Source organism: Vigna unguiculata, chromosome 1 (genome assembly GCF_004118075.2).
Source record: "Vigna unguiculata cultivar IT97K-499-35 chromosome 1, ASM411807v1, whole genome shotgun sequence".
In the NCBI taxonomy this organism is placed as follows: Eukaryota; Viridiplantae; Streptophyta; class Magnoliopsida; order Fabales; family Fabaceae; genus Vigna; species Vigna unguiculata.
Genome location: NC_040279.1, coordinates 23,754,374 through 23,774,972, shown reverse-complemented (window position 1 = coordinate 23,774,972; position 20,599 = coordinate 23,754,374). Strand labels below are relative to the sequence as shown.

Below are 20,599 nucleotides of genomic sequence, written 5' to 3'. Positions count from 1 at the left end.
TGGTTTTAATATTTTAGAAATTTATGTGATTGAAAAGTGAGAAACGTTGTGCATAAGTGAGTATGTGGGTACAATGAGAAAAAACTATACATATGGGAATATGGTGCATAAAGAGAAACTTTGTGGTATATAAAGTAAACGCATCCTAGCCTTAAAAAAATAAATTAAAAGAGTGGAGTGTGTGCTTAGTGAAAATGCAGATACATAAGGTAAAGTAAAATTTAAGGCAAAGGGGTGTGAGGTTATTACATTGGGGGTGCATGAAGTAAACAAAAAAACAGAATCCAAAATGAAAGAAAGGGTGTGCAAATTAAATTATGGAGGTGAGTGGAGAAAACATTAAATCTATCCTAATAATAAAACGCATAGCACGACCTAACCCTTAAACTTCATCTTCTTCCTTCCACAAAAGGCCACCACGCAACCATTGTTGCCCCTACTCGAGACCTACAACCAAACCTCTGATGGCGACAACGATACCCATTCTCTGATCCACTATCACCAACGGCAGCGACAACCATGGATTCGCCTCTATCCAAACTTGAAGCTAAACGCCTAGCATTTTCCTCATCGAGCCACCACCGTGTGCGGCGGCACGACCCTAATGTTGTTAGTAGTGTCACCAGCATCAACAACAACATCTTTCGTTGCGTCATCCAAAAAGTCAATCACTTAGGGTTCAACCATGGCACACAATTTCCCCCTACCGCGACTACTAGCAACCACTGCACACCGTGCTATACACTATCGGTTGTCGTTCTATTTTTTCTCTATTTTAACATTTATTGATTTGCCATTTTTATTGTTTGTATACAATAGAGAAGTCTCTCGGTATGTTCAATTCAATATGGTAATGTGAAAATGAGTGATTCGAATATGAGTGTTGAAAGTTATGTGTGAATTGGTGGATGAATGAACGAAAATTAGTGTTGAATGAAGATGAATTGTTGTAGTGGTTGTCGAAATTACCTTTCGTGAATAGGGATATAATAAAAAAAGAGAGGAAAATCATGCGGGTGATGATGATTCGTATGTTTCTTGGGGGCTTCTCCCTGCACCTCCAATGATTTCTCCTGTACCCCCAAAACTTATTTTAATTCCATCTTTGCCCATGGTTAAAGAATGAATTACTGTTTTTTTACTGCAGTGCACCCCCAAATACTCGTGCCTCACCGCACTGCACCCCCAAAAGCAGATTCCCTGCATGCTCTGCACCCCCTGCACTTGGAGAATCTTTGACCTAATTTTTTTTGACCTTAGATTTTTTAAGGTGCAGGGCCTCCATCCTCCACACACTATCCCCCTTCTCCCTCTTCTCCCAACAGCACCCACCTTTTCCCTGTTCTCCCTCTTCTCCCACACAACAGCACCCACGCCATCCTTTTCTCTTCTCCACACACCATTCTTCTCCCCAGCGTCGGCAACCGCGTTTGATCTCTTCCCGCGCTTCTCCATTTTTCACGGTACGTGTGTATTTTGATTTTAATTGATTTTAGTTGTAGGTTTGAATGTGTACATCTTCGTTGTTTTGTCTTAAACCTGCTTCGGAAATAGTTTGGAAAGTGTGTTGTGTTGATGTCTGTGTATTTGAGAGAGTGTGTATTTGAGAGAGGGTTTTCGAGTTTTTTTTTCTTTGTTTTAGGAAACGGATTGTGGAATCCGTTTTCCCTCTTTTTATTTTTTTTATTTTTTTACAAAACGGATTGTGGAATCCGTTTGGGTTTTTTGTTTTTTTTTTTAGGAAACGGATTGTGTAATCCGTTTCCTTTTTAATTTTGTTTTCTAAAACGGATTGTGAAATCCGTTTGGTTTTTTTGTTTTTTTTTTTGGAAACGGATTGGGTAATCCGTTTCCTTTTTTTTAAAAAAAAAACGGATTGTGAAATCCGTTTGGTTTTTTTTTTTTTTTGGAAACGGATTATGTAATCCGTTTCCTTTTTTTTTTCAAAAACGGATTGTGGAATCCGTTTTGTTTTTGTTTTCTTTTTTTTTAGGAAACGGATTTTGGAATCCGTTTCCTTTTTTTATTTTTAGGTCAAACGGATTGTGGAAGCCGTTTCCCACACTGCTGAAACGGAACATGGAATCCGTTTTCGCTGTGTTTTTTGGTTTTCGAGTGAAATGTGAAATCCGTTTTATCATCTGATTTACTTCTTTAATTTTTATTTAAATTGGTCTTCAATTTGTGAAATTCAACTTGCACTTACAATTTTTTTATTGTTTTTACGAGTACCAAAAAAACGAAAGATGAGGGCGAGTATTTCTTATTTATTAATTTGTATTTTATTTTATTATAGCTATGGTTAGGACACGAGGAAATTTATCTAGATGTTGTTCAAATGATGTACCCGAGAGTTCCACACAAGGTGGTGCACGCAAGAGACCGACAGTCTCGGCTCGTAGAAGGGATCAACATGAGGCTAATGTTGTTGAGGATGATATTGTTGAGAATGAGGTTTTGACGACACTTCTTGGTGTTGATCGGGCCATGGCTTGTGTGGAGCTGAATCAAAGTCGGGGTGCACAGGTCCGACTTAGCTGGTTGAGAGAGTTGTATGACAGCTGTTGTGAAAACGAGCTATGGGAGTTTGCTGCACGTGCATATCTTTTGCACCTTGTAGGGTGCACGATATTTGCTAACAAAAGCGCCACCTATGTTCGTACACATTATCTCGAGCTATTTAGAGATCTCTCCACATGTCGTACATATGGTTGGGGAGTTGCTGCTCTTGTCCACTTATATGAGCAGCTAGGAGATGCCAGCTTTGCAAATACAAAGCAATTAGCTGGATATCTACCTCTTCTGCAGGTACCCATTTATATAACATTTTATTATTTATTTTACTTGTTTTTAGTTTTATATGACAATGGTTAAATGAAATATTATTTGATACAGGCTTGGATATACGAGCACTTCCCTACATTGGGAAGGAAACAAGTACGGGATACATATGTGGAGACCGAACCCCGTGCTCTACGTTATGTCACTGGACGCGCCATTTCCGCTATAGCTGATGTTAGAGTCCAGTTGGATGGCTTGACATATGACGGGATGATTTGGAACCCATATGTAGCACATAGAGCTGCTCGACAACTTGTAACACATGGCATGTTTTCTGGCTTCCTTAGGGTTGGTACCGTCGTACAACGTCATTTGTCGGAGCGTGTGTTGCGACTATTTGGCTTCATCCAGCCTATTCCACGACCGCCTAGTTCGGTTCCCATGATGGACTTTGAGGCTATTGATGATCGGTGGAAAAAGCACGAGCAGTTTGTTGTACATCAAGTGGTTCAAGCACCAGCTCCTTTTTCATGTTCAGATGGATATTTGCAGTGGTTTAGGAGAGTCTCCCATCCATACATTTTACGTGGAGCTGAGGCCGACTGACCTAGCCTTGTGCTTGTGCCCCGACTTCGTCGGAATTTGCCAGATGACATAACAGTTCAGAGGGCGTCACCGTCATCATCTTCCAGTGGTTTATTGGTGTGTTACAAATTTATTTGTTCGTATTATTAGTAACTTTTAATATTTGATATTAACTTGTTATTATCACAGGGTCTCGTGAAACACATTGTAGGTGGTCTTCAGTGGATGATAGACTGTAGAGACGTTACTGAGGGCACAGTTGGCTGGGATCGCACTCATGAGTTATTGCAGATGGCTCGAGACGGCGTTGAAGAGGAAAAGAGTAGAGGAGGACGTAGAGTTCGAGGTCGACGACCATCTACGTCTGGATAGTCGATTTATTTGTATTTGATGTTAGAATTGAGATTTCTATTGGATTTTATATTAAGATATTTCATCTATGTATGGTATTTTATATTAAGATATTTCACCAATATTTAGTAATTTAATGTTAGCAATGAGGCCAAAATATATTCGTCCCTTGGCCAAAGGAGTTAGAATTTTATATATTGGTAAAATAATTACAAACTACAACAGTGAAATACTTAATACAATCAACAAATATCAGTCTTCCATGAGATCTACATAACTACGATCCACTACGTGTAAATCTAGAAATGCTTGCATCCTATCTCTATAAAATGATGCCCACCCTTTTGCCTTTGGGTAACAATTGCTAGATGATATGATATCCACTGGCGGTAATGGACAACCTTCTTGTAAACGAACCTGTAAATACACAATTAGTCAATCGAGAAATAAAGTTGTTTATAAAAATAATATATATATAAACATATATACCTGCACAAAATGAGAATTGTAAACATGTTCGATACAAATTAGTCGATGTTGACTTTGCGAAATAGGTGGGGATGTACGAAGTGGGAATATCGTCAAATTCTGAACTGATGACAAGCACACGAGGATTACATTATACCGATTAGCAATCGTATATCCCATGTCTGGTATAGTCATCCACTTGTCTCGATTAGCCTGTATATAATTAATTAGATTATAATAAAACAAAATCATAAAAAACTTTTAATACATAAATTTCAACATTGGTGTATAGAAGTTATACCCCTGATGGTGATTGAACTAGCAAAGACTTTCTCAGTTCTTCCAGACGATCATAGCCTCCAACTAATGTTGCATATTCGTTTCGCCATTGACTAAGTTCTTTGTATAGATCATGTCTGATTAGAGGCCACGACTCCTCACCCATACCCAACAACGCAGCAATGCATCTATATCCACAATGACCGTCCGCCACAACATCGACAACATTGAGTATATAAGGATGAAAAACAGGATTGAACTGTTCTAGCATGGGTATTACTTTCTCTTCAATTACACGTTTGCTCTTCAGCTTGTTTTCTGTTTTTGCAGCACATGTGTCTTGTCTTGAGGACTCAATGAAGGCGTCCACATGCTCAAAATAGGAGGGATCACGTTTGGTTGACTTCTTTGATCTATGACTCTTAGCTGCACCTTTCGTCTTAACTTTACTCGGTGGTGGTAACATCGATGTCATGGAAGGGCAAACTATGTCGAGTAATTTATGTTTTATGGTCACTTTTCCTGCAATATCAACTTCTTTGAAAAGATTAAGCAGTAGATCAACCTCCTTCTGAATAGATAATTGCCCTTCAGATTGTGAAGACGAGACATTGGAGAAGCTCAACCTAGTCCACATCACATTGGAGAGGAATAATCCCAGGATCATATCGTTCTAATTCACACGCACATGGTAGACCATAAGTTTGTCTGAGAATGCAGCCACAACGACTACTATCGAATCCAATCTTCTTTACTTTTTCCAACTCTGGAGCAAGGAGTTCTAAGGCACATCTAGAAATATTTCCCACTAATCTTCTATAACTCAATGCCTTGTAAGAGTCACTGATCAGATTTAAACTTCTTTCAAAAGACGCCTTAATTTCGTTGTGTTGCAAGATAATAACGTTGTGAATTCCATCCCAACACGAACAAAGGTTTCCCATACTACTTCCAAGAACTTTCTTCAGACTCCAGTGAGCAGACTCAACCCTAGTACAATTTATACAAGGAAATCATATAAACCATTAATAAAAAAAATTTAATTAATAGCAAAATACAAACATACCTGTTTGATGTTGTATTCCCCAAATGCATAACTTTGTATTCCCCTCACAAAGAATTTCTTATAAGGAATGATCCACGAGTCGTTAACATATTCAAAGAATACAGGCCATGGCTGGCAAACAAGCTCAAGACGATGAACACACTCGTTGAACTTTAATTCATCTTCACAGTCCATGACATTCTCCCAGGCTTGCAATACAACATCCCATGCATCAACAGAATTTACTAACATTTTGCACTTTGCCTGCACATTTTTTTGAATGTGGAAACGACATAGAAGATGATAACACTCAGGGAACACCATGCCAACAACATTCATTAGAGCAAGATCCCTATCAGTTACAATGACTTGTGGACCACCCTCGGACGTCATAAACAGACCTCTTAGCCTTTCAAGAGCCCAAATGAAATTATTTTGCTTTTCACTAGATAAAAATGCAAAAGCGGCCGAGAAAGTTAATCCTGTTGAGGTCACACCAACAATCTCAAGTAATGGCAACCGATATTTGTTGGTTTTATAGGTACTATCCATTAAGAAGACAATATTGAATGAATTTAACAACTTCACAGCATCAGGATGGGTCCAGAACAAATCGCTTACCACATCAGATTCATCAAGACATCTACTAAAATGGATGTAGTGATCACGTTCCAACATCAACATTAACTGTTGTAACTCAGTTCTTGAACCTCTTATTGAACGTTTGTACCTATATCTTGCATTATACACTTGCTTCAGAGTTGTAACATTACAATCATCTTTTTCTTTCAGAGTGAGAAGTATATTTGCAGGTTTGACTTGACTTTTGGTCATATCAACAAGCAACGACTGTTCAGTAGACTTCAACCTACCCGCATAGGGGTGACCAACTAGAGTAGAAGAGACATCGTGATTATGGTAACCACATTTTACGTTCAACACCCATCCCTCCCCTTGAGAGATGGGTCTCCCTCTCAATCTAAAGGGACAATCACATTTTCTTGTCCCAAATAAACTCGGTTCTGCATCACACTTGTATTTTCTATATTTTCCACCTCTTTCACAACCTAATAATACATGGGTCTTTCTTCCTGGTTGTCCATTATATTTATCCGAGCTTAGAATAATAACGACAAATCCAAGATTATAAGCAACCCCTCTAACCCATTTAATTAAATCTTCACGTGTTGAGAAAATATCATCGGTTGTAAAATGAGATGTATAATCTTGTCCGCAGATATCATGAACAAAATCAGAAAACTCTGACATGAGACTACAATTTTGTTGAGAATCCGCTTGAGAATCCAAGAAACTCAAATAACTAAAATGATGATCTTCCATAATGAACTATAATAAAAAAAGAAATTTTAATACGTAAATAACCCATCTAAATGCATAAAGAATGCAACACGTATCACAGAAAACGAGTGAATGCAACACGTATCAAAAATTGAAAACTAATTGCATGCTGATATTCATTGCATGATTTACGTTACAAAATTCACCAATCACACAGTATACATTCACTCACATTAAAAATTCACCAATAACACAATATACACACCAACATACAAAATTCAAGTATGAAACGGAATACCTATTCCGTTTCACAAACATATGAAACGGATCAAAAACCCGTTTGACATAAAGGAAAGGCAACTTGGTGAAACGGGTTACAAATTCCGTTTCACGTCTTTAAGACACAGATTATGTAATCCGTTTGGAAAAACAAAATTTTGGTTTCTATTTGATGTTCAAGTGTTTGGTCTGTCGGACAAAACATCCATGCAAATAAGGAGCGGGAATTTGAACGAAATAAGTGATTCAATTCTATTTTTCTAAGACGAGGACACCACGTACATGCATGCCACCAATCTTATTCACGAGTTCTCTTCTTTGCACAGAACTGGAAATGGAATCAAGAAGAAAGAAATGGGGTGTGGGTGTAATTTTTAACAGAATATTATGCAAGGTTTATTTACCACTAACATTTAAAAGTAAGATTTAAAAATAATGGTGTGATCGTGTTACTTTTTTATGAATGGGTGTAAGCAAAAAAAATCATAATTTATGGGAAACGGCATACACTTTCCGTTTCATAAAATATTGTGAAACAGATTCCTTATCAACTCTCATTTATCATCTAACAAACGTACAGCAAAAACAAATGTATTCTTAAATTAGGTGACTTACAGCATCCCCACAACCACCTACGAACATGAGTAATGAACATATATATATATATATATATATATATATATATATATATATATATATATATATATATATATATATATACATATGTAATTCTATAATGGATGTGAAAATCATAATTTGTGGGAAACGGAATACAGAAGCCGTTTCAAAACGCTGTGAAACGGATTCTGTAATCCGTTTCATAAAAAAATTTGCAATTTTTTTTATGAAACGGATTACAGAATCCGTTTCATAACGTTTTGAAACGGCTTCTGTATTCCGCTTCCAAAAATTTGCAAATTTGTTAATGAAACGGAATACAGAATCCGTTTCAAAATGTTATGAAACGGATTCTGTATTCCGTTTCATAAAAAAATTTGCAAATTTTTTTATGAAACGGATTACAGAAACCGTTTCATTTTGAAACGGATTCTGTGTTCCGTTTCCCATACATTTTGACTTTTATAGTAAAACAACTTTTGTATTGCATTTGGTAAAAGTTTGAAACGCAGAGAATCCGTTCAAACAAATTACGTTTAAAAAGAACTTAAGGTGGTATGAAGGCTAACCTGGATCGACGGAAGTACAACTTGGAGAGGAGATACTCACAACCACCTTCCTTCAAAGAACCAACCTTCAATCACAATAATGCATACTTAAGACACTGACAGGATAAACAAAACAGGATTCCTTAAAAAAAAAATGAAAGTCATACAAACCAAAAGAGGGACCACCACAGAGAGAATGAACGAATGAAGGACAGCTCTCAGGACCACGAACCAAATGAAACTGAGCAAAAATTTTAATGAAAGCAGACACTGGATGGAGAAGAAACGGGAGTACAAGAATACTAATACTAAAGTTTTGGGGGTGCAGGGACGTTGACGCAGTAAATGAAATTTACTGCGTCCCTACCCACTTTCACCCATTCTCACGGTATATTAAATAAGGGCATAAACGTCAATTTTGGGGGTACAGGAGAATTCTTGGAGGTGCAGGGAGAAGGCGCCATGTTTCTTTTGTGTGACCACGATCATCGTAATCTGAAAATCCCAAGGCATGAGTAGAAGTTGAAGCAGAGAAGTTGAGATAGGAAAAAAATCGTTCCCTCCAATCTTGTAAACCGTTTTTATTTTTAATTTTTAGTTTTTGAATTTTATTAATTTAGAAAAAATGAAAAATACTTAATCATTTTTTTTAATTTTTGAATTTCAAAACACTTAATCCTTAGTCTACAGAGCTCTTAAAAACATAATTTAAAGAAACATTTATTAATCCATACTATATGATTTTTTTAAGACAATTTATTTTTATTCTTTTTTATTTAACACTTATATTTTTGGTTATTTTGGAAATGATTGTACATTCACCCGAACGAAGTTGGGTGTTGATACATTTTATGAATAAGTTTTATATATTATGATTAGTACAACCATTATTATAACAATATTCTATTCTATAATGTTTTTTTAGTTATTAATAAGATTTTAAATATTTTCAAATAATAAAAATTAAAAAATTAAATGAAACTATATATAACTTGACAATCAAATTAATTAAACATTCAAACTATTCAAATATTATTGAGCAACATTCTAGCATTTAAAAATATTAAATTGTGAACATATATAGTAGGAGTAGTAAATAATTATTAAAACATTTTTTAAAAAACAAATTAAAAAAAATTGTAAAAACAAATGTTGGTGGGTTAAGTGGGCCAACCCACCTTTAACCCGGCTCGAACCCGTTTAACCCGTGGGTTAAGTGAGCCGGGTTAAGTTCAACTCACTTTTGAAAGAATTAAATTTTTCTCAACCCAACCCGACTCGAACCCGTGGTGAGCCGAGTTGGCTCACAGGTTGAAACCCATTTTGACATTTCTATATACATCCCTTTGTTTTTTTATGAATAAGTTTTATATATTATGATTAGCACAACCATTATTATAATAATATTTTATTTTATAATATTTTCTTAATTATCAATAAGATTACAAATACTTTCAAGTAATAAAAATTAAAAAAATTAAATGAAATGATACATGTAAGGCCCACTTATTTTTTTTATTCTACCCTAATTCTAGAGGGGCTGCCCCAAATCAGTTGGGCGTAGGACTGGCCCATAAGGAGCAAATACCCTAAACTAGCTAACACTCTCAATTTTGCCTCTTTACAGAAACGCAGCCACCTTGTTCTCTCCCTCTCAATCCCTCCAATGGTACTCTGCTAGGGTTTTGAGACCCATTCGATTCCAAGTGAGTTTAGCTCATTCTCCCATCCACGTAAATTATTCTAAACTTGTTTTTGGCCATTCTTTTGGCATCCATTGTGCTTGTGGGATTCTTCATTTTAGCACTTACTTTGTGTTCCAAATTTTAGTTGTTTTTTTTTCTCATTGTAATTGTGGCCTACTTAGGTGTCTTGGGGAACCACAAGGTGTTCAATCCCATCTCCTAAGTAGAACCTTTCTCACCTATAGTGAAACATTTTTAGTGGTAAGAGTGATAAAAGTTCTAAATGCTTTCTCACCTTACCTTAGGCCGCATAGTTTAGATTCATGTTTTCACGTTGCATAGTGGCTTGATTTATGAGACCAAATTCTCTAAAATTTTGCCAATTAGGGGTCCGTTTTTAGTGTTAAATTTCTTTGAGTCTTGTTTGCTTGTTTTGTGCTTAGTGACTCAAGTGATTCTATTTACTTAGCACTTAGACAATTGTGTGATCTTTGAGTACTTTTGCAAGTGTAACCTTGGCAAGGATTAGCCTTGGTACTTAAGAAGTCTGTGAGACTCACCTCGCTTACCTGGAGGTACACTTGTGCTAGTCCTCTTCTTTCACCCTTTTATCCAAGTGCATAAGTTCATTTAATCACTATGAGTACATATTCTACATATAGTCATAGGTTGCATAAGCATGGTAGTGATGAGTTGCATCATACATTTCATACTGACATTCCATTCTTTGGGGAGGATATAAATATCATTTAGAGATTGGATGTGGGATACTGAGAAATTGGTGCAACCATTGTTTAGTAAATATAGTCAATTTGACATTCTTAGGCATTTACTTCTAGGTTTATTGGACGTGCATCCGAGTGGTGGCAAGAGAGGCAGTATAGAGTGAAAAAGGGGAGAAAATCATGCATTAACATATTTTCTGAATTAAAAGCATGCATGTGGAAACATTTCATTCCCCCTTCATTTAGGATCACTAAAGAGCAACAGTCTAGGATAGAAGACTTCATTGACATAGGTGATGCATTTATCCAAAATCTTGCTAAGTTTTCTAGACTCAAAAAAGATTTTAAGAAAAATTTGGATTTGCTCTTGAGTGAACAAAGAGAAAGAGAAAAACAAAAGAGAGCACGAGAGAAGCTTGAAAGGTTTCGCGAGTTTGATATGCAAAGAGAAAAAGAAGAGCTTGATAAGCTTCGTGCTAAAAGAGAACAAGAGGAAAAAGAAAGAAAAGAGTATGAGGATAAAGCGAGAGTAAGACAAGAGGAAGAATTAAAAAGAAAAGAGGAAGAGTTAAAAAGAAAAGAGGATGATATTAAGAGGAAAGAAGCAAAGGAACTATTGTCTAGGGCAGTAATGATACAACATCCTTGCATAAACCTCAAGATCAAGATTCCAAAGGGAGTGATTCCATCTTTACACTCTACCTTATCTTCCATTAATTCTTTTGTCTTGGTTCTTTCCAAATTTGTTTTTCCACCTTCATTCATTATTTCAAACTCCTCAAAGGATTTTTCAAAACCAAACTTTGACTTAGAGTTACCTTTTAGGTTTCAATTAAGTCAAAGTGAAAATCACAATTTTTGTGAAATGGGCCGACTCTCACATTTTTTCAAACTTAGTTCCCGTGGTGATGGTCCATTCAAAATAATCAAAAAGATCAATGATAATGCTTATTAAGTAGATCGTCTTGCTGAATATAGTGTGCATCCAACTTTTAACATTACTAACTTAATTCCTTTTACAGGTACTATGGATGATGAGGATGACCACTAAGATTTGAGGGCAAATCCTCTTCAAAGGGGAGGGGATGATGTGACCCCACAAAGCCCAATTGCACCTTCAAGCCCAAGCCCAAGCCCATTAAAAGGCCCAATAACAAGAAGTGTGATTAAGAAGATTCAAATAGGCCTCCCAATAGATGGACAAAAATCTAATGGGCTTGTCATATTATTTTCATGGGCCAAAGAAATCAACAAGACTTGAAGAAGTGCATCAAAGCCTAGTAGACTAGATTTTAAATTGGGCCAATATTTGGGCTTTGCTTTCAATAATGGTGTAAGACATAAAAATAGGTGTTACATGTACAAATGCGCTCGGCCCACTAAGAGTCTCCCTTAGGCCGTGACTTCCTCATGGATCATGCATCCCATGGAGCCAAGTCCACACTTCACCCATGTGCCTCCTTCATCCAAGGGCTAAGAGAGTGTCTTCTTTTCCAAGTCTTCATCCAAAGGCTAGGAAGATGTCTCCTTCTCCAGGCCACCATCCAAGGGTGATGATTAAAGCTTCTCCTCCAAGCTTGATCTAAAGGCCAAGAATTAGCCTAGCTTTTAGGCTCACATATAAAAGCCAAAAGTAGACATTTGTACATTTTACTCTTGAAATTTCTAATAGAATGTTTGTGTTGAGATCACTCTACTCTTCTATTATTTTGAGAGCACCTAAGCTAGAGGTTTAAAACATTTCCTCTAGCCACCTTCCACTAGTCTAGTTTCTAGTCTAGTTTTCCTTTCACCACTCCGAATTCCATTGCTACAAGAGCCTTAAACACTTGTCTCCATGCCATTTCCCGCTGCCTATGGAGTTCCTACCAGCCACTACACATTGGAGCTCCATCAGGTTCACCATGGTAATCTATTTGGAATCTGTTTCCATCATTCTTTTCAGCTCCTCAGATTTGTTCTCGAAACTGTGGTGCACGTAGCTTAAGTGTCGAGGTTTTCCGCTAACTCTTTCCAGGTAAGGGAAGTTAGGGTTCTTGCGTTTTTGTAACATGTTGATGTTTGGCTGCTGTTCTTGATATAAAATGTCATATTTATGTTTATACTTGTATGAGATTGAACTGGTGTTGGCATTGTATTGTTTCCATGGTGTTTTCCTGTCTTGTCCGTGCAAACAGTGGAGGAACCCGACATTCTCGCCCAAGCGGATGTGCCTCGCCTAGGCGAGATTGATAGCAACTCGCTCAGGGTTTCTGCTCGAGCTCTCGCTCAAGCGGAGAGCTTTCATTTTGAGTGAGTAGTCATCTCGCTTAGGCGAGAACAGCTCGCATAAGCGAGAATACCAGAGAGCCCGAGGTGTTTTGCTGCAGTTGTAGCTGAGGCGAGGGGTGGTCTCGCTCAGGCGAGGAGGCCTCGCCCAAGCGAGAACTTGCGAACCCTACTGTGTCTTCTGTTGGTAGTCTCGCCTAAGCGAGGACCTGCAGCTTAAGCGAAAGACCCCTTTCGCCTGAGCGAGGGTCCCTAGCTTGAGCAAGACTAGTGCGGGAATTTGTGTACCTCTTTCATGTTCTCTTTGGTGTTAGTTGTATGATTGGTTAGAGTACTTCATTTAATGTATGAAGTATGCGGATATGCATGAAATAGTTGATTTGTATGATTGGAAATTAATGTATTTGGCATGAGGTTGGTATGACATATGCTTGGATAGTTGGTTTTATATATATATTGGCACGAGATTGATATGCATGGGAACCCTATGATTGGTTGGTGAAACACAAACAAGGTATGGGTAGGACGTAATCCTATGACTCTCACAGTGGGAGCTCATGGTGGTGCATCGTCTAATGGACGTAATTCCATGGACCCTCCTAGTAAGAGTTCGCGGTGGTGCCTCAATGTAAGGACGTAATTCCACAAAGGCCACATGGTAGTGCCTCAAGGCCAGGATGTAATTCCATGAAGGCCTCATGGTGGTGCCTCATGTAAGGATGTAATTCCACGAAGGCCTCGTGGTGATGCCTCATTGCTAAGACATAATTCCACGGTCTTGTGGTGGTGCCTCAGTTTACGCATCCGGATAGTCGAGTCTTGGGGTCTTAAATGGTTTGGTATTCCATGTGTGGACGTCTATTATTTATGCCTGACTTTGAAATTGCATGTTGACTGTTATGATATAAGATATTCTTTCACTAGCTTACCCTTTTGCTTGTTTGTTTGTTTGTGTGTAGTCTTTCTCCTTAGTGATGATCATCAACTTTATTGATGTGAGCAGATGTAAGAACCCCTGGCAGTGGTAATGATAACGGAAGTGTCACAACTTGATGGTTATGGACGAATATCGGGCTCATTGTGGAGCCCACGACAGATGGAGTTTGATTAGATTAAAATCCTCTTATTTTGGACAAGACTTTATGCTTCTTTTAAACTAGCGTATTTCGTTTAGGCCGTGTGTGGCCTCTTTCCTTTTGGCATGGATATGCATGGTGTGCAATATACCTCCATAGCCAAAACTCTGTACTCTCTGAATACTTTATATATGCGACATTTTATTTAATGGGATTTACCTATTTAATTGGGACGTTACAATACATCCACTTTGTTTTTTTTAACAATGGAAATAGATGTGTTATAATCTAATTTAAAATAATTGAAGTACAATTAGGTTAAAAAATTATTGACTAGCCTAACAATGAACAAATTAAATATAATATTTTTAAAACTAATTTGTACGCTTAACCAGCTCTATAGTAATTTTTTTTAAATAATTAATCAGTCATAAGTAATTGAATCATTCTACATTAAAATATTTAAAATTAATTCTCTATTATATAATATATCAAAGTATATGTTTTGGAATAATAATATTTTACTACACATTTTTAAACAATATTCCAATTGAAATATTGATGCCCTTTAAGACGATCTTGGTATCTATCTATCCACTCTTTGACTATGCAGGATGATGTATAGCCTTATCAAACTTCAAACTTTACTACAATAACTAACAAAAGACAATAACAAACCTGGAAAAAATCTCTCTTTGAATATTATTATGAAATGTTCTATTTTATTAGTTTTATACTACTAAAATAAGATGTTATACCTATAATATTTTTATGTACAAAAATTATATTTAAAATAAAACATTCAACAAATAGTTTTTAATTTTTAATGTTTTACTGCAAATTGTTATTCAGAATAAAAATTTATATAATTAACCTATACATAAATAAATTCGCAGGTAATTATAATATTTCTTACAAATAAATTTACATAAGAAAGTTTACATGTATTTTCTGCAGAAAAGTTTTCAATGTAAAATCTCTAAATATTTTATGCTAAATAAAATCTCTAAATATTTTATGTTGAATAAAATCTTTAAATATTTTATGCTAAATACCTTTCATATGAAAAATCAAATGACTTTTATGTAAAAAAGTATTTTTGATAAAAGAATATGTTAATAATTAGGAATTTTGCCATTGTTGTCATGTTAACATATTCCACCACACGAAGTTTTCCTTTTTTTTTTCAATCTCCTCTAGTGTTAGTTTCGCAATGTCGAAGTTGATGTGAGGAATCTTCTCTTTTCTTCTCAGACCTCTTGATTATTACATTTTCTACTTTTTTTTTATATTTTCAATAAAATTATATAGTAAGATTTTGATTTTGATTTTATTTTTATATTTTTATTATTTAGGAAACTTTTTTTTTTCTATGACACAAGATTTCAAGTAGAAAAATTTAAAATTTTATTAATTTAATTAAAAAAAATTATTTCATAGTTAGTATTTTTTTCTTTTTTTTATATTTTTTTCATATAATTCTATCACAACATTTTTATTTAACTCTATTACTTTTATTTTTTTAAAAATCGTTATATTTTCCTGTAGCATAATACTTCAAAAGCTTTAAAATTTTACTAAATTAAATTAATAAGATATTTTTTTCATTTCCTAATTCAAAATATTTCTCTATTTTTTAATTTTCTCCTTTTTTTCAACATAATTATGTTGTTATAATATTTATTTTATGTAATTCTATTTTTTTTAATGTTTTAGAAGACGCTATTTCACTCCAACACAAAATTTGAATTAAAAAATTTAAATATTATCAAATTAAATAAATAAGATAACATTTCCATTAGATTTTTATTTAATACTATTATTTTATCTTTTAAAACAATAATTTACTAATATTTTATTTATTTAATTAAACAAGTTTTGAATTTTATCAAACTAAATATAAAAATATATTTTTCTTCATTTTTCAATTTAAAATATTCAGAAAAATATTTTGGTATTTTTAATTTTTTTATCATTTTTTCAATGTAATTCAATTATTATATATTTTAATGTATTTTTTTAGGAAACTTTATTTCATTAATTTTTTCTTATCTTGTTTTTATAGCACAAGGTTTCAAAGGATCGATCGATCACCACTAGACCAAAAACTATAGTCTTTAGTTAGGGCGCAACTCTTTATACTTAAGAGTGTAACAATCTATGTGTCACGATTTAAGTATGACCCGGCCAACTTAGCCTCTTCTACTTTAGCCAATAATTGGTGTTGTATCTTTCCAGTGAACCTCCTTCTTTTAAGATCCTAACAAGTGGTATCAGAGGCAGCTTATGGTGACCAATTGATGGAGCTCCAACGTGTGGTGGAAGGTAGAAACTCCATAGGCAGCAGAAATGGAATGGAGACAAGTGTTTAAGGCTCTTGTAGCAATAAAGGAGAACTAGACTAAAAGCTAGGCTAGTGCAAGGTGGTTAGAAGAAATATTGTAAACCTCTAGCTTAGGTGCTCTCAAAATAATAGAAGAGTGAACATAAGCATTCTATTAGAAATTTCAAGAGTAAACTCTACAAAATGCAATAGGACTCTCTTTTATAGAAGAGAAGGTCACTAATGCACATGCACATGAAATGTGTTTTGAAATGAAATGCAAGTCTTGGAGAAGAAGTCTCTCTCGTGGCCCTTGGATGCACATGATGGCTTGGATGTGTGATAAGTGGCATGACACTCCTTTTCAAGCTAGAATCTGCACCTCCCTTGTGGTGAATGTAGTGTCTCGGCCAAGGCTCCTTATTAGGCTTGGATTAGCCCAATTTAAAATCCAATGACAAGTTTGTTTAGCATACTATTTATGAATGCAAGGCCTAAACAATGGACTCAATTTAAAAGGCTATTCTAATTCTCAATCATGCAATCTCTTCATATCTTCACATCTTCTTTGGCCCATGAAAAGTGTAATTGAAGTCCATGAAAAGTGTGGCCATTTTGAGAAAAGCCCATTTGGATCTTCTTTAAAATACTCCTTGTTATGGCCTCTTAGTGGACTTTGGGCTTAAGATGCATTTGACCATGAGAACTGGGCCTAGGCATTGGCCCAAGCTATAAGCCTTGGGGTTGATGCATCACCGACTCAAACGAAATAACGGTATGGAAAGGGGTACTCATGGTTGGGGATACTTCCGCTGGAGGGGAGTGAAGGGGAAATACAACACCAATGATACTTGAGTCCAACCACATAAGGAATTAACACTACCCTCAACCCAAAATCTTAAGGTAATGGGTTTATGGGTCTTCACCCTTATATAGTGCTCTACTATCTCATTTCTACCCAATGTGAGACTTACATGTTGGTTTATGAAAACATCAAAATAATAAATCCTCTATATAATTAAACAATTCTCAAACCCTCAAAAGCGTACCTTATTATTGGGAACTGTAGATGGAAAAGATGGTACCTGGTCTTCCAACTATAGAGCACTTGAAGGTTCCCTCTAGATTTTCTCTCCTAATAGGGAGGGAGAGAAATGAGCAAGAATAATACGTAATGTGCTCGTAGATGGGGACCATAACCATTTATGTAACTTCTGTTAGTTACTTACTTAATTTCAATATTCCTAATTTGGCCTCTCCATCAAATTAGAATATTGTTGGCATCTACACATTTAATATATCATGACATGTATATGCTCTTAGCCATAGATTTAATTAATTAGATCACTTAAAGTTTCGATCATAGACAAATTTTAATTTTATATCCAAATTTAAAGACTAAAAATATATTTAATCCAAAAATTATGACATTAATGCATTTTCTTATATATTTCTCATCCAAAGAGATATCATCGTGTTTCCAAGTAGAATCTACTTCAAATTGCGAATAATATTGATACCATGTAAAAATAAATTACTTAGGTGATATTTAGCATCGAGATTTCACTATAAAAAATCTTTTCCCACCAAATAAATAATTTATGGGGTTCATAACATTCTCTTGTTATGTTTAAGAACAGATAGTACATTACTGAAATCTTCTTAAAGTAGAAAAGGACTATCATCAACCGGTGTCAATAAAGAGAAGACGTTGTATACATAGGACGAGAACATCACAAATTCTAGAGATTTTGATAAGCTACTCCATATCATGGTTAGGATTTAATGTTCTCACATATAATAAAGCAGTCTTTTTTAGTTCTTTTTGTATTTAATTTCTAACAAATACTGATATCTGAAGCAATGAAGAAGAAAACCCTTTTATTTTGTATATTTAAAGTACGTGGAATTAACATGGGACTCAAGTTGCAGGTGAAATTCAATATATTCTTATGGAACAAAGAAATGATCGAACAAACACCATATCACCTGAAAATCACCACTTACAATTAAAGTATCCATATAGTGGAATATTTCGGTCACCACTTATTACACCACACACACACACACATATATATATATATATATATATATATATATATATATATATATATATATATATATATATATATATATATATAATTAAACATGTTGATGACCATATGAAGAAAACATGGATCAAACTGAACGCAAGAACGTGTGAAAGAGGTTCTCGAATTTTTCCAATTTCTTGGGAGGAAGAGCCACTATAATGTTGATCCCATCATCACCACCTGCGACAAAGGGAGGAAACAACAGAATAATTTCCTTCCGTTGATGCACCACAGGGCAACAATATTTGGGCTTCCCCCACGGATACTCCACCTTTTCAAACCCTAATCTTTGCCACGAAGAAATCAAAACATCCCCACGTGGAAACCCATCACACAGCTCTCCATGGTCTATAACAGACCTCGCATACTCATCATTCATTCTCTCTGCACCCTCCTTCACCATCTCCACTAACCTTGAAAACTCACCCTTCTCCAACTCCTCGTATTTCGCCGTGGCAAACGCCGTTAACACAGCATTTCCTGCAAAGCCTTCTGGCAACGGAGGGTTCAATTTGGAGCGTATGTCCACGGGGAATAGTACGGTCGATGATCCCGTTGGGTCATACGGTGCTGATAAGGCCTTGCACCGCCATATATGGGCGGTGATAGCGTTAAACCCGGTGTTGCTGTCGTTGGTGCTTCCCTTTGCTTTCTCCTTAAGGCTCACAATGTCTTCGGGGGTTAGTTTGAAAACCCTAAAGTCCAATTTTTCTTTGGAAGCATCAAAGACGTTGGACTCGGTACCTTTGGAAGCATCAAAGACGTTGGACTCAGGACCTTTGGAAACATCTAAGACGTTGGACTTAGTACCTTTGGAAGCATCAAAGACGTTGGACTCAGGACCTTTGGAAACATCAAAGACGTTGGACCCAGTACCTTTGGAAGCATCAAAGACGTTGGACTCAGTACCTTTGGAATCATCAAAGACGTTGGACCCAGTACCTTTGGAAACATCAAAGACGTTGGACCCAGTACCTTTGGAAGCATCAAAGACGTTGGACTTAGTACCTTTGGAAGCATCAAAGACATTGGACTCGGTACCTTTGGAAGCATCAAAGACGTTGGACTCAAGACCTTTGGAAACATCAAAGACATTGGACTTAGGACCTTTGGAAGCATCAAAGACATTGGACTCAGTGGATGCTATGGGTGAGTAATCGAGCTCGGCCAACTCGGGGTGCGCAAAGGTTACACGTGGCGGGGATCGTGCAGCCAGGAGGTGCCTGTCGTGGCAGGGCATCACAGGCATGGGCTTATTAGCAGCCAGTGCAGCAAGGTTGTCCAAGAAGGTTTTGAAGCTAAGTCCGTCAAAGGCTGCGTGGCTTGTTGTGAAGCCCATTGCGAAGCCACCACAGTCAAAGGATGTTAGCTGTAAAGTTAATGTAACGTAATGAATTCATTAATTACATTTTTAACGTTGTACTCATGCTTGAAATGTAATGCTTAATGATGATGTGAAACGTAAATTTGCAAAAATGGAAACAATTTTACCTGCACAGCGAGTGGAAGATCCTTATCCTTACTCTTGTGAACCAATTTTGCAAAAGCTGGATTGGGATAAGCCAAGTCTCCAAGCTCACTTAACTTGTGCTTACATGAAGCCACCACAAACGCAGCACCTTTTGCGTTGCAATCTATCTCTAATCTTTTGGTTTCAGCATTCTGTCTCAACCTTCCGGCTAAGAAGGAATAGTGAACAAGAACATCCTCCAGGGCCTTCTTCAACTTCTCAGCCACCTTTTGGAGTGAAAAAGCTTTGTTTGCTGCGAAGAAGTGAAGCGTCTCCACGTCAAAGTTTACTACCTTGTCGATGTTTGATAGGAACAAGCACTTCTTCTCCGTTTGTTTGGATGGAAAAATGGTTGAAGTTTCGTGGATTGTCACCTTCAGATCTGAGAGAGGTGATGCAGATTTTTGGCCAGAGGTTCCCATGTTTGAAAAACTGAACCAAAGTGTGTAATTAATGTTGTTATGCAGTGAGTATGTGTGTTGTGGTTTTGGCCTTCACCTTATATATACACAAACACGTAGTGGGCATCATCTTTGCGGAAGCATGCAACGTGCACACCATGCACATCTACCATAACGCGCTTTTATGAGCATTGAACTCACCGCAGGTTCAGATTTTACACAATGTCAAGGGATAATTATGGCAGAAAATCAATAGATTCTGTGC

The 20,599-nt window shown here is 36.2% G+C and overlaps 3 protein-coding genes across 3 annotated transcripts; 1 reads left to right on the top strand and 2 right to left on the bottom strand.

The window, feature by feature from the left end:
• Positions 1 to 2,298: 2,298 nt before the first annotated feature.
• LOC114189966 (protein MAIN-LIKE 1-like) lies at positions 2,299 to 3,738 on the top strand. The gene is made up of 3 exons (XM_028078699.1): positions 2,299 to 2,808; positions 2,896 to 3,345; positions 3,556 to 3,738. Exons 1-3 carry the CDS (start codon positions 2,299 to 2,301, stop codon positions 3,736 to 3,738), a joined length of 1,143 nt encoding a protein of 380 aa, XP_027934500.1.
• An 884-nt stretch (positions 3,739 to 4,622) lies between these two features.
• On the bottom strand, positions 4,623 to 8,717 carry LOC114189955. Its single transcript, XM_028078689.1, has 5 exons — positions 8,682 to 8,717; positions 8,275 to 8,339; positions 5,531 to 6,488; positions 4,745 to 5,137; positions 4,623 to 4,652 (listed from the first exon to the last, which is right to left on the bottom strand). Exons 1-5 carry the CDS (start codon positions 8,715 to 8,717, stop codon positions 4,623 to 4,625), a joined length of 1,482 nt encoding a protein of 493 aa, XP_027934490.1.
• A 9,738-nt stretch (positions 8,718 to 18,455) lies between these two features.
• On the bottom strand, positions 18,456 to 20,399 carry LOC114181075 (omega-hydroxypalmitate O-feruloyl transferase-like). Its single transcript, XM_028067410.1, has 2 exons — positions 19,915 to 20,399; positions 18,456 to 19,792 (listed from the first exon to the last, which is right to left on the bottom strand). Exons 1-2 carry the CDS (start codon positions 20,353 to 20,355, stop codon positions 18,509 to 18,511), a joined length of 1,725 nt encoding a protein of 574 aa, XP_027923211.1. The 5' UTR covers positions 20,356 to 20,399; the 3' UTR covers positions 18,456 to 18,508.
• Between the last annotated feature and the right edge of the window lie 200 nt (positions 20,400 to 20,599).

What these genes read in the sequence shown, in the direction of transcription:
- LOC114189955 (XM_028078689.1), bottom strand. Translation starts at nt 8,717, where the DNA reads ATGGCGCCTTCTCCCTGCACCTCCAAGAATTCTCCT. An exon ending in GCACCTCCAAGAATTCTCCT is followed by an intron (nt 8,340 to 8,681) that starts GTACCCCCAAAA and finishes TTGTGATTGAAG; the next exon opens with GTTGGTTCTTTGAAGGAAGG. An exon ending in AACGTGTAATTGAAGAGAAA is followed by an intron (nt 4,653 to 4,744) that starts GTAATACCCATG and finishes TTGTGGATATAG; the next exon opens with ATGCATTGCTGCGTTGTTGG.
- LOC114189966 (XM_028078699.1), top strand. Translation starts at nt 2,299, where the DNA reads ATGGTTAGGACACGAGGAAATTTATCTAGATGTTGTTCAAATGATGTA. An exon ending in GATATCTACCTCTTCTGCAG is followed by an intron (nt 2,809 to 2,895) that starts GTACCCATTTAT and finishes TATTTGATACAG; the next exon opens with GCTTGGATATACGAGCACTT. An exon ending in ATTTGCAGTGGTTTAGGAGA is followed by an intron (nt 3,346 to 3,555) that starts GTCTCCCATCCA and finishes TTATTATCACAG; the next exon opens with GGTCTCGTGAAACACATTGT.
- LOC114181075 (XM_028067410.1), bottom strand. Translation starts at nt 20,355, where the DNA reads ATGGGAACCTCTGGCCAAAAATCTGCATCACCTCTCTCAGATCTGAAG. An exon ending in ATCTTCCACTCGCTGTGCAG is followed by an intron (nt 19,793 to 19,914) that starts GTAAAATTGTTT and finishes TTAACTTTACAG; the next exon opens with CTAACATCCTTTGACTGTGG.